Genomic DNA, 14,267 nt, shown 5'->3' with positions numbered 1-14,267 from the left:
TGAACCACATTATAGCGAGGAATGAATTTCTATCACCAGAAATAAGTTCCTGTAACTCTTTATCAGCCGCCCGGGGAATTGAACTCCGGCCCATCGAGTGACAGTCCGCAGCTCTACCGACTCACCCAACAAAGAGCTTAACAATTTACCAAGGAACCTACATTAATAGTAGCTGATTTTAGTGCTCACGATCCAATATGGGACTATAACTGTACAATCTCAAATAGGGCAGGAAGTAAACTAGAAGAATTCATAGATTCTAACGACATGTGCTGTATAAATGATGACGAAATCAGCCTATATTTTTCAAAAACACAGGGAACCTTTTCCTCAGTAGACTTAACTCTATGTACAACAAGTATAGTTGGCAGATTAGATTGGAATACAGTTGATAACTTGCACACCAGTAATCATTTCCCAATATTAATTTCATTATTACAAAATATCCCGCCAAGTATGTCCCTAAATATAACATTTATAAAGCAGACTGGGGGCAATATGAAGTGCGCACTAGGAATATCCCACCATTTGAGTATATAAAAGATCATAATGAAACTAGTGAATTTCATGTTAATTTCATTAAAAATGCTGCTGATAAAGCAATACCAAAATCAAAATCTCATCCAACAAAGCACAAAGTTACTTGGTGGTCTGAAAAACTAACAATTAATAAAAATAAATCACTCAATAGGAAGACGATTAGATCATTTGAATAGAAAGTTCAGTAAAATGAATAAAACATTACCGATATTAGAAGGAACTTAACAAAAAAGGACTATATTGTTACTAGAAATTGATACATTAAAACCTCTATAGAACAAAATATCTGCAAAATTTAAAAAGGAAGTAATTCAAGGAAGAATCATTTCATGGAGAAAATGTGTATCAGATCTCTCTAATAATACTCCCATACAAAAAAAAAAAAAAACAATGGAAAATTTCAGGAAAGTAAGTGGTGCCCACGTTAAACCTCATAGACATGCCATATTAAAAGATGGAAAAAGAATACTTGGTCCAAAAGAAATAAGTAATGTAATAGGAGAAAACTTGGCAAATGTAAGTAGTGATAAAAATTTAGATGAACACTTCCGTACAGAGAAAAACAGTATGGAATCAATAACAATATATTTTGAAGCAATAGAAGATATAGATTATAACAGAAAATTTAATATGGAAGAGTTGGAATACACTCTGTTGAACAGCAATATATCTGCTCCTGGAGGTGACAATATTTGTTTTGAGATGATCTGCCACTTAGCACCTTTGGCAAAGCCTTACTTTTTAGAGTTTTATAATCATTTATGGCTTCGAAATTTATTTCCTGATGAATGGCTTAAAGCTATAATAATTCCTATCCCCAAACATGGGAAAGATCCCAGTAATGTAAATAATTGCAGACCAATTTCTTTAACAAGTTGCTTATGCAAATTGTTAGAGAAATTGGTAAATGCTCGACTAACATGGCACATTCGAGAAGATAAAATTTTGACTCCCACTCAATTCGGGTCACAATGTAACAGATCTACAATAGGTTCTCACTCTAGCTTATAAGACCATTATACGTAGAGGATTTGAACGAAAACAAATGACTCTAGCCGTCTTTTTTGACACTGAAAAGGCATACGATACGACATGGAGATATGCTATATTAAAAATTCATATAAAAACAGCATCCGTGGACATTTACCAAGGTTTATCCGAAACTTTTTGGCAGAATGCAGTTTTCAGGTGAGAATTGATGATGTTTTGTCCAGAACATTTCCACTTGAAAATGGTGCTCTACAAGGAAGTGTACTGAGTGGCACAGTGTTTACCTTAGCAATAAATGGTATCAGTAATAATCTCCCTATTGGAATTAAAAATAACCTGTATATGGAAAATTTTGCCATATATTATTCGGCATCCCGAGTAAAACATGCATAACGAATCATAAGAAGCATAATAAAAAGAGATGAATGGCCCTCATCTGTAGGCTTTAAATTTTCCATAGTTAAAACTCAAGCAATCATGTTTTATAAAAAAAAGAAAAAGTGGAAAAAAAGGTGAAGAAATGGATTTAAAAATCAGAAACCATAGTGAACCAGTTGGCCAAACAGCAAAATTTTTGGGATTAGTATTTGATACTTACTTAAGCTGGAAAGCCCACATAACATACGTGAAATCAAAATGTAAAAGAGCATGAAATCTGATTAGAAAATTACCGACATTACTTGGGGAGCTGATAGACATACCCTTCCTGTACTGTATAAAGCAACAGCGCTGTCTGTCATTGATTACTGAAGCGAAATATATGGCTCAGCATCAGACGCAACCCTGAAAACGTTAGACCCTGTTCACAATGAAGGCCTTAGAACATGTTCTGGAGCCTTTAGATCATCACCAGTCATCTTTACAAGTTGAATGTGATGAACTACAATTCTCTCTCTCCATAGAGAGCAAGTAACAATGGAGAGTGCTCTGAGAATTCAGACAAGTGATTCTCCAACAAAGAAATTATTTGAATTAAGAGATGTATTTATTAACAATCATCCATCACCTTTCCCAATCAGAGCTAGAAAATTGTTTGAGTCTCTGAACATGAATATACAGTCACCTCACCTTCAGGAGTCAAATTAGCTCTTCCTTGGACAATGAATAAAATGAGAATTTGTACACACTTGAAATATTTATCAAAAAGTTATTCATATACACCAGAACACCATAGACAACACACAATAGAGCATATAAGCCGAAAAGTTCCACATTACGCAATATACAGAGATGGATCTAAATCAGAACACGGAGTGAGATATGCTGCAGTATCTCAAGACAAAACGTAATAATACTTCAGGATTCACAGCAGAGCTGTGCGCAATTGCATCAGCCATAAAAATAATTGAAGAAACATCACTCAATAATTTTGTGGTTTTTAGTGACTCGAGAAGCGCTATAGAAGCTACAAACCAAAAAATAATATCGCACAACAAATTAAGTTAAACTTCGTAAGTTATATAGTAATGGAAAAAAATGTAGAAATATTTTGGATCCCTGTCCATGTAGCGATCAAAGGAAGTGAAGAGTCTGATAGAGCAGCCAGAGAAGTAGCTCATATGACAAGATCAAATGTATATATCCCGGTTATGGATTATGTAACAGGCATAAAGGTGGATATTACAAATAAATGGCATTATATATGAAATGAAGAACCTGAAAATAATAAATTAAAACAAATAAAAGTTGATGTTAGAAAATGGAGTTCATATCAGAGAGAGACATGCGCAAGTAATTCTGACACGTCTCCGAATAGACCATACTCGTCTGACACATGGACACATAATGAGCAGCCCACGTGGCCCTTCTCCCGAGTGCTCAGAGTGCAGGGTGATAATAACAGTCAGATATGTGTTGTGAGAGTGTCCAAAGTATAAACACCAACGAATGTCAACTTTTGGAAATAAATCAATGACGGAAATTTTGTCAGAAGCTTCTGCATTTTTCAGTCATTCCGATTTTGATGTTCATGAAAAGCTGTAATTTACTTGATAGAATATAAACATAAGTAAATTATGAAAATACGAAAACCCTTAGGGCGTTTATTGAATTAAAAAAACAACAAAATTTTAAAATGTTACTTATTCTGAGTTTTATTTATTTATTTATTTATTTATTTATTTATTATTTTTTTAGTGTATGTATTGAAAAGTGAGTAAATATATTTATAGTGTGCTTGTGTTCCATAGTGGAAGCCTGTTCCTTTGTGCAGTTTTTAGTTTAATTTCATTCATTCATCATCACACTGAATGAACTGTTTGGTCTCAGAGCTTGACCTCTGGCCTAGACTTGGTACTTTATTCTAATCCTTCGGGCCAGCCCTATGCGAGCTGAAAGTCAGGCCAGTGTCAGGTTAAACTACTTTAACCATAATAGTAATAATACAACACATTTACACTCCTATGCATGAAATTAACATGTTCCTTCTTACATGGGAAGGGGTACTTCTCTCTCATCATGTGAAGGCAAACAATCTTTCCAGCATATGATTTGTTAGTGTCGTTCTGACATATATGAATGAAATGTTTTCCACCAAGCTAAGAATAAATTCCTTCTTCAACATATAAAGAGGACATGATCCCTCCAGCATTTGGAAGGACATGCTTCTTTTAGCCCGTGCATGGGATGTGACCCTTCTATCATGTGAATGGTATACTACGTGTTCCTTTCAATACAATTATTGTAGGTTCCTTCTAGCTTGTTAAAGAGATTTTGCCCTCCGAAATTTAAAGGGAGTTATAGTCCTTGTGGAAAGTAAGGGGACTACATTCCCTCCGACACATGAAGTGGGTGTGCTTATTTCAGCTAATGAAGGGGTTATATTTCGTTTACATATAAAGGGAATGATTCTTTCATACATATGATATTTATAGTTCCTTCCAACACATGAAGGAGGTATGTTCCTTTTAACATTTTTCACCCAGCATTGAAGGGATAAATTCCGTCCAGGATTTGAAGGGTACATACGATTGGGATGCATGCCACTCAACACCTGACAGGATACAATTCTTTTAATGTTTAAAAACAGTCCTTTCTGTCCAGCATTAAGGAATGCGTTATGGAGGGGATACTTTCATTCAGGCATGTAAGGCCCCAGGCCCGCTAGAGCTTACGACCTCTTAAAGACCAGTTGTGCGACTTGTCACTGATAGTCGCCGGTGGTCTGCGGTAGTCGCTGGTAATCTTTTCGGGTAGTGCGACCAATTCCTTTCTACTTAAGCTTATGCTATGATAGCTGTCTCCAGAAGCGAGGTGTCGAGGCGTGATAGCCAGCTTCAAACCAGGTTGAAGAGGTCTCCTAAACCTGGTATTTTGTTTAATTAACCTTTGAAATTAACCCTGGAATTACCTGTTAAAGTGAAGTATACCTTAGTTTAATCATACCACTGAGCTGATTAACAGCTCTCCTAGGGCTGGCCCGAAGGATTAGACTTATTTTACGGGCTAAGAACCAATTGGTTACCTAGCAACGGAACCTACAGGTAATTGTGGAACTCGAACCATATTAGACCGAGAAATGAATTTCTATCGCCAGAAATAAATTCCTCTAATTCTTCATTGGCCGGCCGGAGTCTCGAACTCGGGCCTAGCAGAGTGCTATCCGAGAACTCTACCGACTCATCCAACGAGGAACCCGTTGAACAAGCTCGTGGAACATGGCTGGTTCCATCCTTAGGAATTTCATAAAGTCACCTTGCGGCTCCCTTTCTAGTTCTACCATTAAGTTTTCAGTTGCCGAGCTAAAAAAAAAGTATACCTTAGTTTTACCAGACCACTGAGCTGATTAACAGCTCTCCTAGGGCTGGCCCGAAGGATTAGACTTATTTTACGTGGCTAAGAACCAATTGGTTACTTAGCAATGGGACCTACAGTTTATTGTGGAATCCGAACCACATTATAGCGAGAAATGAATTTCTATCACCAGAAATAAATTCCTCTAGCTCTTCATCAGCCGGCCGCGGGAATTGAACTCCGGCCCATCGAATGACAGTCTGAAGCTCAACCGGTTCGGCCAACAAAGGGCTTCAGTTGCCGAGCTGAACTCTCCTGTTAATCAAAGGGCGGACCCAATATTGTCTGTCATCGTCGTCGTCTCCTCGCACGTCGCTATAAAAGCAATGCTAGCACAGCAGCATCATCATCTTGTTGCAACTGAAGTCGCATCTGCATTAATCTCCTTTAGCACTGCCACAGCCATTCTTGGATGCAGACACTTCGACTGCTTCCATCAAAATGAAACTATTTTACAACAGGTCCTTATTTATACCCCAACACCATGGGTCTTTCTCAGATCATCAGTGATCCAAACAGCCTTACGACAATCGTACGATGATCCTTACATATCTCCACTAGTGGCTGATAATTATCTTTAGTAGACGTAAGTGATCGTGCGATGGTCGCACGACTGGTCGGTGGTAGTCGCATGACAGGTCGCGGGTATTCACCAATAATCGCAGACGATTTCACACAATCGTTCAACCATCGTACGATTACAAATGACTATCAACAACCTGTCGTTCGATGATCGCAGAAGTATATTTATATGTAACTGCCAAGCGTTTTCTTGAAATAAGTCGCATACAATCGCAGGTGATTGCCGTTTTTTAAGGTCGCCGTGGTCTCCAGCGGTCGCAAGCCCTTGTGGGAATGGGGCTCAAAGTGATATGTTCCTGTATAATGTTCTTGTGTACTTGGGAAGTTGATACATTCATTGCTGGATACGTAGGGTTCTGTTCCTTCCAGCATTTCAAGAGATTTTTTCTTTATACAGTCCAGCATAGAAACTGATATGTTCCCTTATGTATTTCAAAGGCTTATGTTCCTTTATTCATATGAAAGGAATACTTCTCTCAACACATGAATGGGATACATTTCTTCCTTAGTATGAGAGGGTTATAGTTATTCTAACAGGTGAAAGGATTCATTTCTTCCTGTATATGAACGGGATATGCCCCTTGCTGTGCTTAGGGGTTTTTGCAGCGTCTCTTCGGCCCCTAGCTACAACCCCTTTCGTTCCTTTTACTGTTCCTCCTTTCATAGTCTTTCTTCCATCTTACTTTCCACCCTCATCTAACAATTGTTTCACAGTGCAGCTACGAGGTTTTCCTCCTGTTACACCTTTCAAACCTTTTACTGTCAATTTCCGTTTCAGCGCCGAATGACCTCGTAGGTCCCAGCGCTTGGCCTTCGGCCTAAATCATATATTCTACTTCTACTGCGTCCAAATTAAGAAGGAATATATTATATCGAAATATACAAAAAGATACTCTTCTAGGTAATGAAGTGGTACTTCCTTCCAGTAAATGAAGGAAATATGAAATCCCCAACATAAAACACTGTTGTTACCTTTCGTGTATAGTTGCATGTAATAAGTGAAAGGGGAGTCTTACCTTCTAACATACGAAAGAGATGCATTCCCTCCAGCTTGCGAAGGGATAAAGTAAGTTTCTTGGCATCACATTTTTAGACAGAAGCTGCAGAAGTAAATGCATCTGCTAATACACTACAGCACGAGTACTGTACTATACGTCATATATCACGCGTAAGTTAAATTTTTGTAAGATAGTTGCTGGCTTTATGAAAAGGCACCAATTGTTATTAAGATGTCCATGTTTTGACGGCTCTTAGTTATGTTTCATATAAAGGGGAGTTAATCTTTGAGATACATTTGTATTGGATAAATTTTCGAAACACAATTGGCCACCATACGTAGTATTAATGTTGTGTCTTCTACTGCAGAGTAGTTGTCGATGAGTATGTGGTTACTACTGAAATGTAATCTTTAGTGTTCCTCTAAGAAGTTTTCTTTGCTTACTATGTAAATTATACACGCATGATATGTGGTATAACCTTGTCAATAATGGTGTTATTTAAGCAGATGATGCTAAGTATTTGCATCGGTCTCGTCCCCTGATATAGACTTGTGGCTTCTGAATCGTGCAGCGGAAGTTTAGGTCAAATGAGTGCATTGTGCAGTTTTTGGGAGAAAAAGTTAATAACCGTCAGAAAACTCAAAGTATGAATGTAACTAAGTATAATGCACTTCAGTCCACCCACCCTTCCACGAGGATCTTCACCATATTGCTGAATGACCCTATGGGTCCCAGTGCTTGTCATTGTGCCTGAATTTCATGTTGCATTCCCTTCCACCAAGATCTTGTCATTTTCAGTATTTTCTCAACTGCATGCAACTCATTTAGGATTGCAGGTATACCACTCATGATTGCACTTCACTTTTGATAAATTCATCTGCAATTGCACAAGTAATCTATACAGAAAAAGCCTTTCAATAACTGTCCATCCCGAGAATTACTTTTTCATTTAAACATCCTAGTTTCATCCTGAATTTATCTTGAATTCTCTTAAGTCTCTTATTCCAGCTCCCTGGCACAAGCTTTCATTGTGAATGCTTTTTAAAATCTTTCATAATGCTGATCATCCTTGGCATTCAGTTCTTCCTAGACTGTATGATCCCTCACGCTATATTAACTGTGCAGTTCATTTTAACAGTCTTTGGAAGGGTTTTCCCTGCACGTAGCTGGAACGTTTGAACTTCGGAAGTTCAGTTCTAGTGCAAATGGTTTTCGTGTCGAGCAGACTCATGCGAGTCTTCTTTGTTCATTTTATCTTTTATTATTTGCCTCTTTTCTCTGTTATAGTTTATATATATGTTTATGATATATAATATATATATATATAATATATATATATATATATATATATATATATATATATATATATATATATATATATATATATATATATATATATATATATATATATATATATATATATATCGACTGGAGTTGTTGGAAGGTAATTGTGTCGAGGGGTCGAGGCCCGGCAGTAGCGATCCATTTATCACTTATAAATTCCCCTTCGGTGATAATTCCCCATCGGGGATATTCCCGAAGTAGCGTGAATTTGATATTGAACAACATTTGTAGCTTCATGAATATATATATATATATATATATATATATATATATATATATATATATATATATATATATACATATATATAGATACAGTAATATATATATATATATATATATATATATATATATATATATATATATATATATATATATGTGTGTGTGTGTGTGTGTGTGTGTGTGTGTGTGTGTGTGTGCGTGCGCGCGCGAGAGAGAGAGAGATAGAGAGAGAGAAATCGTTCGGACACCTACATACACGCGCGAACCTGCGCTGATTTATTGAGCGCCCTCCACAGCGCTTTGGAACTTTGCCGAACGTCATTGATGAACAGTTTTACATTTTAACTTTTACTTAATTTTTTTAGGTTTTAATGTAGAAGCTACATTTTTTAACATTGTTCTTACCGTTATTCCTTATAGTTATTTGTTTGATTTTTTATCCATTATAGTTATTTGTTATGATTTTTGTAAGTTCTCAGTTCGGCGAAATTTGGGTACCGATTTGTAATGTGTGTGTGTGTGTGTGTAGTGTTTGTGCAACCAAATGCCTTTTGAATTAATATCGTTTCGGCTTCCATCCTTTACACTGCTTTTTATTCTGCTCCTTCTTTTCCTCGAGTTTATTCTCCTATTTTGACTCTGGATCTCTTTGAATATTTGGTATTTATCCCAGTCAGTTACTTTGGATGATTTGAATAAGACAGGATAATCCTTGTGTTATCTGTAGGACTCTTAATCTAGGATTAAGGAATGAAAGAGCTTTTATTTAGAAAAATTTATTTGAAAAAAAAATTGGACCACTAAATTTTTTCCACTTTTTCTCCTCAATATGAGACAGAAACAGGTGCTCACGCTATTTTGCAAGTGTCTGGAAACACATCAAAAACACTTCACGCTTGAACTCATAGGAAATAAATTCACAAGAACAAATACTCACGTCTCCCTCCCCCCCTCTGATTTCGTGCTCAATGAATGTATCATCTTGCTAGCTTGAACATACCTTCGATATAATTATACAGACTGAAAACTGTTTTTGAACTGATTTTACAGACAGAAGAATGCTTTACGCAGTTCCAAAAGTAAATTTCAAGATTTGTCGATTTATGTTTTGGAATGTGGTTAAGGTTAAGTCTGTAGTTTTCTGCAGTAGATCGTGTTAATGCAAAACTTATTCATTTGATGATTGGGTTAAGGCCTATTGCGGAATTTGTCGAAATGGGCATTATTTGTTTAATGACTGTTAAGTAACTTATGCGAGAATAGAAAAGTCATGGTGTTTGGAAATCTACTACAGAATTTTTTTTCTTCAAACCTTAGCGTAAATATAGTCTTGCCAGGAACAACCTCCTGATATTTCAAGTTAAGTGAACATAATTGAATTATGATAAACTCAAATTTATGTCATTACATCTCGAACACGTTCTAGTACCTTCTGGAATTGTCAGAATTACGGCGATTTACGGAGACATTCTATTAATTCTTTTTCTTGAATATTTTGGTAGTAAATGTGAGAGTATAGTAACGTTTCAAATGTTACAAGTCTCTGAGGGGATTTGGACAAACATTTTTTTACAAACAAGTCGCCATAACCTTCCCGCGCTATTTAGAAAATAAAATGCCTTAAATTTGTACCAAAGGTTTCCGAGTAAGTTAATTATTTAAGCAAATGAACAACCATTTTTATTTCATGCAGTCGAGGTCAGCGTTTACGAATTTTGACTTCAACATGGATGGTGGACCTGATCTCATGAAGTTAACCGGACTGGGAACCACCTTTATCTCGTTCTGATAAAGTGATTTTTCTCTGCGCGTTTCTTTGATTTGGTTTTTGCATATATTATTTGATCGGAAAATGCGAAACTGCTTCTGTATCTGAACATTGAAAACTGAAATGGAAAAGTACATTTAGCACTTACCGTTACTTAAGTAAACATAAGCTCATAAGTATGAGAATCGAGAAACTGTGACGGGCTTTGCTATGAAGATAATGAGACATTATATGATAAAGTCGCCTTCTGTAAGCAGTACCACTAAATCATTCAAATATGCAAACCAGCTTTCATTTAATCAGGAAAGAAACCCACTTTCTCAAAGCCAAAAGGTTTTAAGGTCACTAAGTTAGTAAAGAAAAGAACTTTCACAAACGCATTAAATATTTTGGTTTTGTTTTTGAAAGTACCGAGGAAACCAACTTTCTGAAAATCATTGAAGGCGCCAGTGTTGACGGTTCTGGTCAGAAACGAACTTGATCTAGTTCTGTAACTAAACCAGCTGTCACTGAGGAAACCAACTTTCTGAAAATCATTGAAGGCGCCAGTGTTGACGGTTCTGGTCAGAAACGAACTTTATCTATTTCGGTAACAAAACCAGCTGTCACTAAACCTGCGAAGACGCCTGCTTTCATGAAACCAACAGAACGGACTCCCACAAAATCAGTACAGAGCAGTATCCACCAAATCGGCAATTGAAAGCACCTTCACAAGATCAGTGAAGAGCAAGACTTAGGAGACGAATCTTTCTCAGCTTCGACTGCTTTCAGAAATCATCAGTCTTTTGTTTGTTTATTTGGAAGAGAGAGAAGGAACAAAATATAAAAAAAAAGCAGTCGAAATCTTCTGGATATTTTTTGACTAGTTCGCTCAACTCAAATGCCACGAATGAAAACTGAATGACTAGCATGTTGATCATAATACTATTCACTGATATGCAATGTAATATATATATAATATTTATCTATATATATGAGCAGTTGCAATGTCCTAAAAGTACACTTAAGAATCCATAACGATTAGAGTAGAAATATGGAGATCGACAAATAATACTAATATTGACAATAATTGCAGTAACCATAAATTCTAAAACAACCTGTGCGGCTGAGCCCACAACTCCAAAACAGGGTGCAGAAAAGGTCACCACGAAAAGAGGGCAAAGGTCAGAGTTAAAAGGGAGGTGTTATTGCAGCAAATTAGAATATCACTCCTGATATGGACACAAAAGGGTCGCTGAACGGAAAATGTCAATGTACAAAAAGTAAGAAGGAAAAACACTAAAATAAAGGAAAGATCACTATAAAAAAGTAAAGGTTGCTCTTAAAAGGGCAAAGGTCAGTGAGAATAAAGTTTTATGGTAAGAAAAGGAGATTTCTCATGTGAAACAAGATAACCAGTAAAAGAAAGAAAATATTTAACTGTAAAGAGAAAATTTCGATACTAAAGAGGAAACGGTCACTCCTAAAGAAAGTTCAGAATTGCAAGTAGATAAGGTCAACAGTACGAAGAGGAAGGTCAGTCATAAAATAGTGAAAAGGAAATGAGAAAGGTCACCCTGTATAAAAACATTTGTAAAAACGTTCACCCCTTGTCTTCAACAGAGACCAACAGAGGGGCAGCAATAAGGATAAATCTTTCACACCCGGCAACACTATGTCTGTTCCTGAAGTAAACTCCGTCAGTTCTGTTATCCAGGACTGTGAAGTTTTCACAACTAATAATGTTCACACTTCGTTGCACTTCAAGACACGATTAGCACATTTTTCAGGTTTCCGAACCTTAGGGTCCAGTTTAAGTCTTCAGTATACCGAAATAACGGGACACGTTTGGTTCCAGTGTCTTCATCAGTCACATAAAGTAAAATTGATGTCAAAATAACAAAATAGAATTCTTGCGTACTTTTCTAAGTACAACAATTGCTCCCCCTTCGTAAACCTAGTTTCTGGTCAACAGTGCATTTTTCTAACAAAACAGAGTTTTGGGAATAGACTACAATAACCATTGTAAAGGTTTTTTTTTATATCTATAATACATAAACTGATACAGACTCAAATATCCTACTAGTTCAGTCATATACGGAATGTTTTCAATAGAGTTTGTACAAAGGTCGTTTCAATTAAGCCTACAAAAAATGTCACATGGCCACTTATACATGTAGCAGGCACGAGGATACAGTATTGGTACATTAGGAAAAGTTTATTTGTCATATTTCATTATCATTGTTTCTTTTCGTTGCCACTCATTTGTCATTTATGGACAAGAGTTCACACAGTGAACTGTTAAGTTGCTAAGTAAGGGAATAGTACTATAGTTGTTCAGCTGAGGGGCGACGAAGTCTCACAGTTCGCCATTGGATGACAGGGAAGCAGTTGATTGTCCGTCTTCCCCTCGCGACCCGGGAACGACTGCGATTGGCTTGGCGATACGCAGAACGATGACGTGTACACTGTGACGTCATAGCTTGGCAAGCTTCCATTGGTGGAAACGTCCGTGACGTCATAAGAAGTTAAGGTGTTATTGGTCGATGCTTCCGTCACATCGTAAGCAGGCAGTCTGCCATTAGTTGGAGCCTCGGTGATGTCATAGTTGGGTAAGGTGCCAGCGGCTGAGGGGTCGATGGCGGCGTAATTGCTGTAATCACTCGCGGGTGAGGGGAACACGAACCTTGGACAGGATGTCCCTGTCCCCTCTCCTTCGACGCCGAAATTAGCCGCAGCAACCGGTGAATTCCCTCCATCATGAGGAGGATGGTGATGGTGATGGTGGTGATGGTGACGGGGAGGTTGGTGAGGCAGAGATGCTGGAGACACCACCAGATTGTCTTGCAGTCGGTGGTCTTCCAAAATGGCGGCAGAGTTTGCGATTGAGATCGTTGGGGTGATGGTGGGCGGTGGGTCGGGGTTGGGGGTGGAATAGGTCGGGGTGTGAGGATGACTGCTGAGGTTCGGGGTGGAAGGATGCGTATGGGTGGGCGTTTGCGGGTGTGACATGACCTGGGTATAGGGGTGATGCGTCAGTGCCCCGCTGCCCAGGTCCAGTAGGGTCGCTGGTGGAGATCTTTGGTCTGTTTCGCCAACACTGTCACCTCCACAGTTGTTGGTTGTATTGTCGTTGTTGTTGGTGGTGGCGATTCCCTCGCCAGTCTCACCCCCTCCACCACCACCACCACCGGCCTCTCCTGCGCCCCCTCCGCCCCCGCCCTCTTCCAGGAAGCAGTCGCCAATGATGTCATCGATGCACTGCAAGAACTTCTGGGCGGTGGCCTCGGGAATGGTCGGCGTCGGCTCTTCCTTCTTCCTGAAGGGCTGATCGAGGGCGAAGATGTCGTGGGGGTGGAAAGCGTCCTCGAAGGGGAAGATCGTTTCCCCTTCTGCGCCGTGGCTGTCCATTTTGATGTCACAGGTGAAGTTGTTGTTGTTATTGTTGTTGTTGTAATTATGAATCTGCTGTTGTGCAGCGAGGTGCGATCGCATTGGATCCATGGGCGGGTTGTGGTGTGGCAGCTGCACGTCCGTCCAAACGCCCACTTCAGGAACGTTGGGCGTCCAGACATCTCCGTTGAATCCTTCCGTTCTAAATCCCGTGGGCGCAACTATGCCCCAGCTCTCCGGCAGGGAAGATGGAGGTGTCCAGTTCAGAGGAGGTGGGTGGAATGCTGGTCTCCCGGGCGGCCCCACATTTCTGTGGGCGTCTGCAAGTACGTGGTGATGAGAGGGATCCTCGGCGTGTGGGAAATAAGGATCGATGGGTGGATGGCTGTGAGGATGGAAGTTGGGGCGCGAAAGAAGCATCGTGGGCGTACCAGGAGAGGGTGGAATTCCACCCATGCCACCCACACAAACGCGCCCACAGCTGCATTCGAAAGGTGGGCACGAACATATATCAACGTTGCCACCTGCAATGTAGAGAGTCATTTTCTTACAAGTATTCTCTTCCATTTTGAAAGAAAGATGGACACTAATATAACAATGATATCTATTATTTGATGGCTGACAGAACGGGACAATCCCATGATTCTTTCTTATTCCAGGTG

At 38.7% G+C, this 14,267-nt stretch overlaps 1 protein-coding gene and 1 long non-coding RNA gene across 3 annotated transcripts in view; one reads left to right on the top strand and one right to left on the bottom strand.

Annotated features, from left to right (window-relative positions):
* LOC136855621 (uncharacterized) overlaps positions 1–14,267 on the top strand; it is a 46,722-nt gene that overhangs the window by 15,154 nt on the left and 17,301 nt on the right. The gene's annotated exons all lie outside the window — the stretch shown is intronic.
* The window catches only part of LOC136855620 (protein pygopus-like), an 84,292-nt gene continuing 79,250 nt past the window's right edge, over positions 9,226–14,267 (bottom strand). For both annotated transcript variants that reach the window (XM_067132743.1, XM_067132744.1), the window contains one exon: positions 9,226–14,129. In XM_067132743.1, coding sequence (XP_066988844.1) covers positions 12,550–14,129 — 1,580 coding nt within the window. In that variant the 3' untranslated portion in view covers positions 9,226–12,549. The remainder of the gene's footprint in view (positions 14,130–14,267) is intronic.

This window comes from Macrobrachium rosenbergii, chromosome 32 (assembly GCF_040412425.1).
Source record: "Macrobrachium rosenbergii isolate ZJJX-2024 chromosome 32, ASM4041242v1, whole genome shotgun sequence".
Classification (NCBI taxonomy): Eukaryota; Metazoa; Arthropoda; class Malacostraca; order Decapoda; family Palaemonidae; genus Macrobrachium; species Macrobrachium rosenbergii.
Note: the sequence above shows the minus strand (reverse complement) of the source record. Positions and strands in the feature narration are given on the sequence as shown.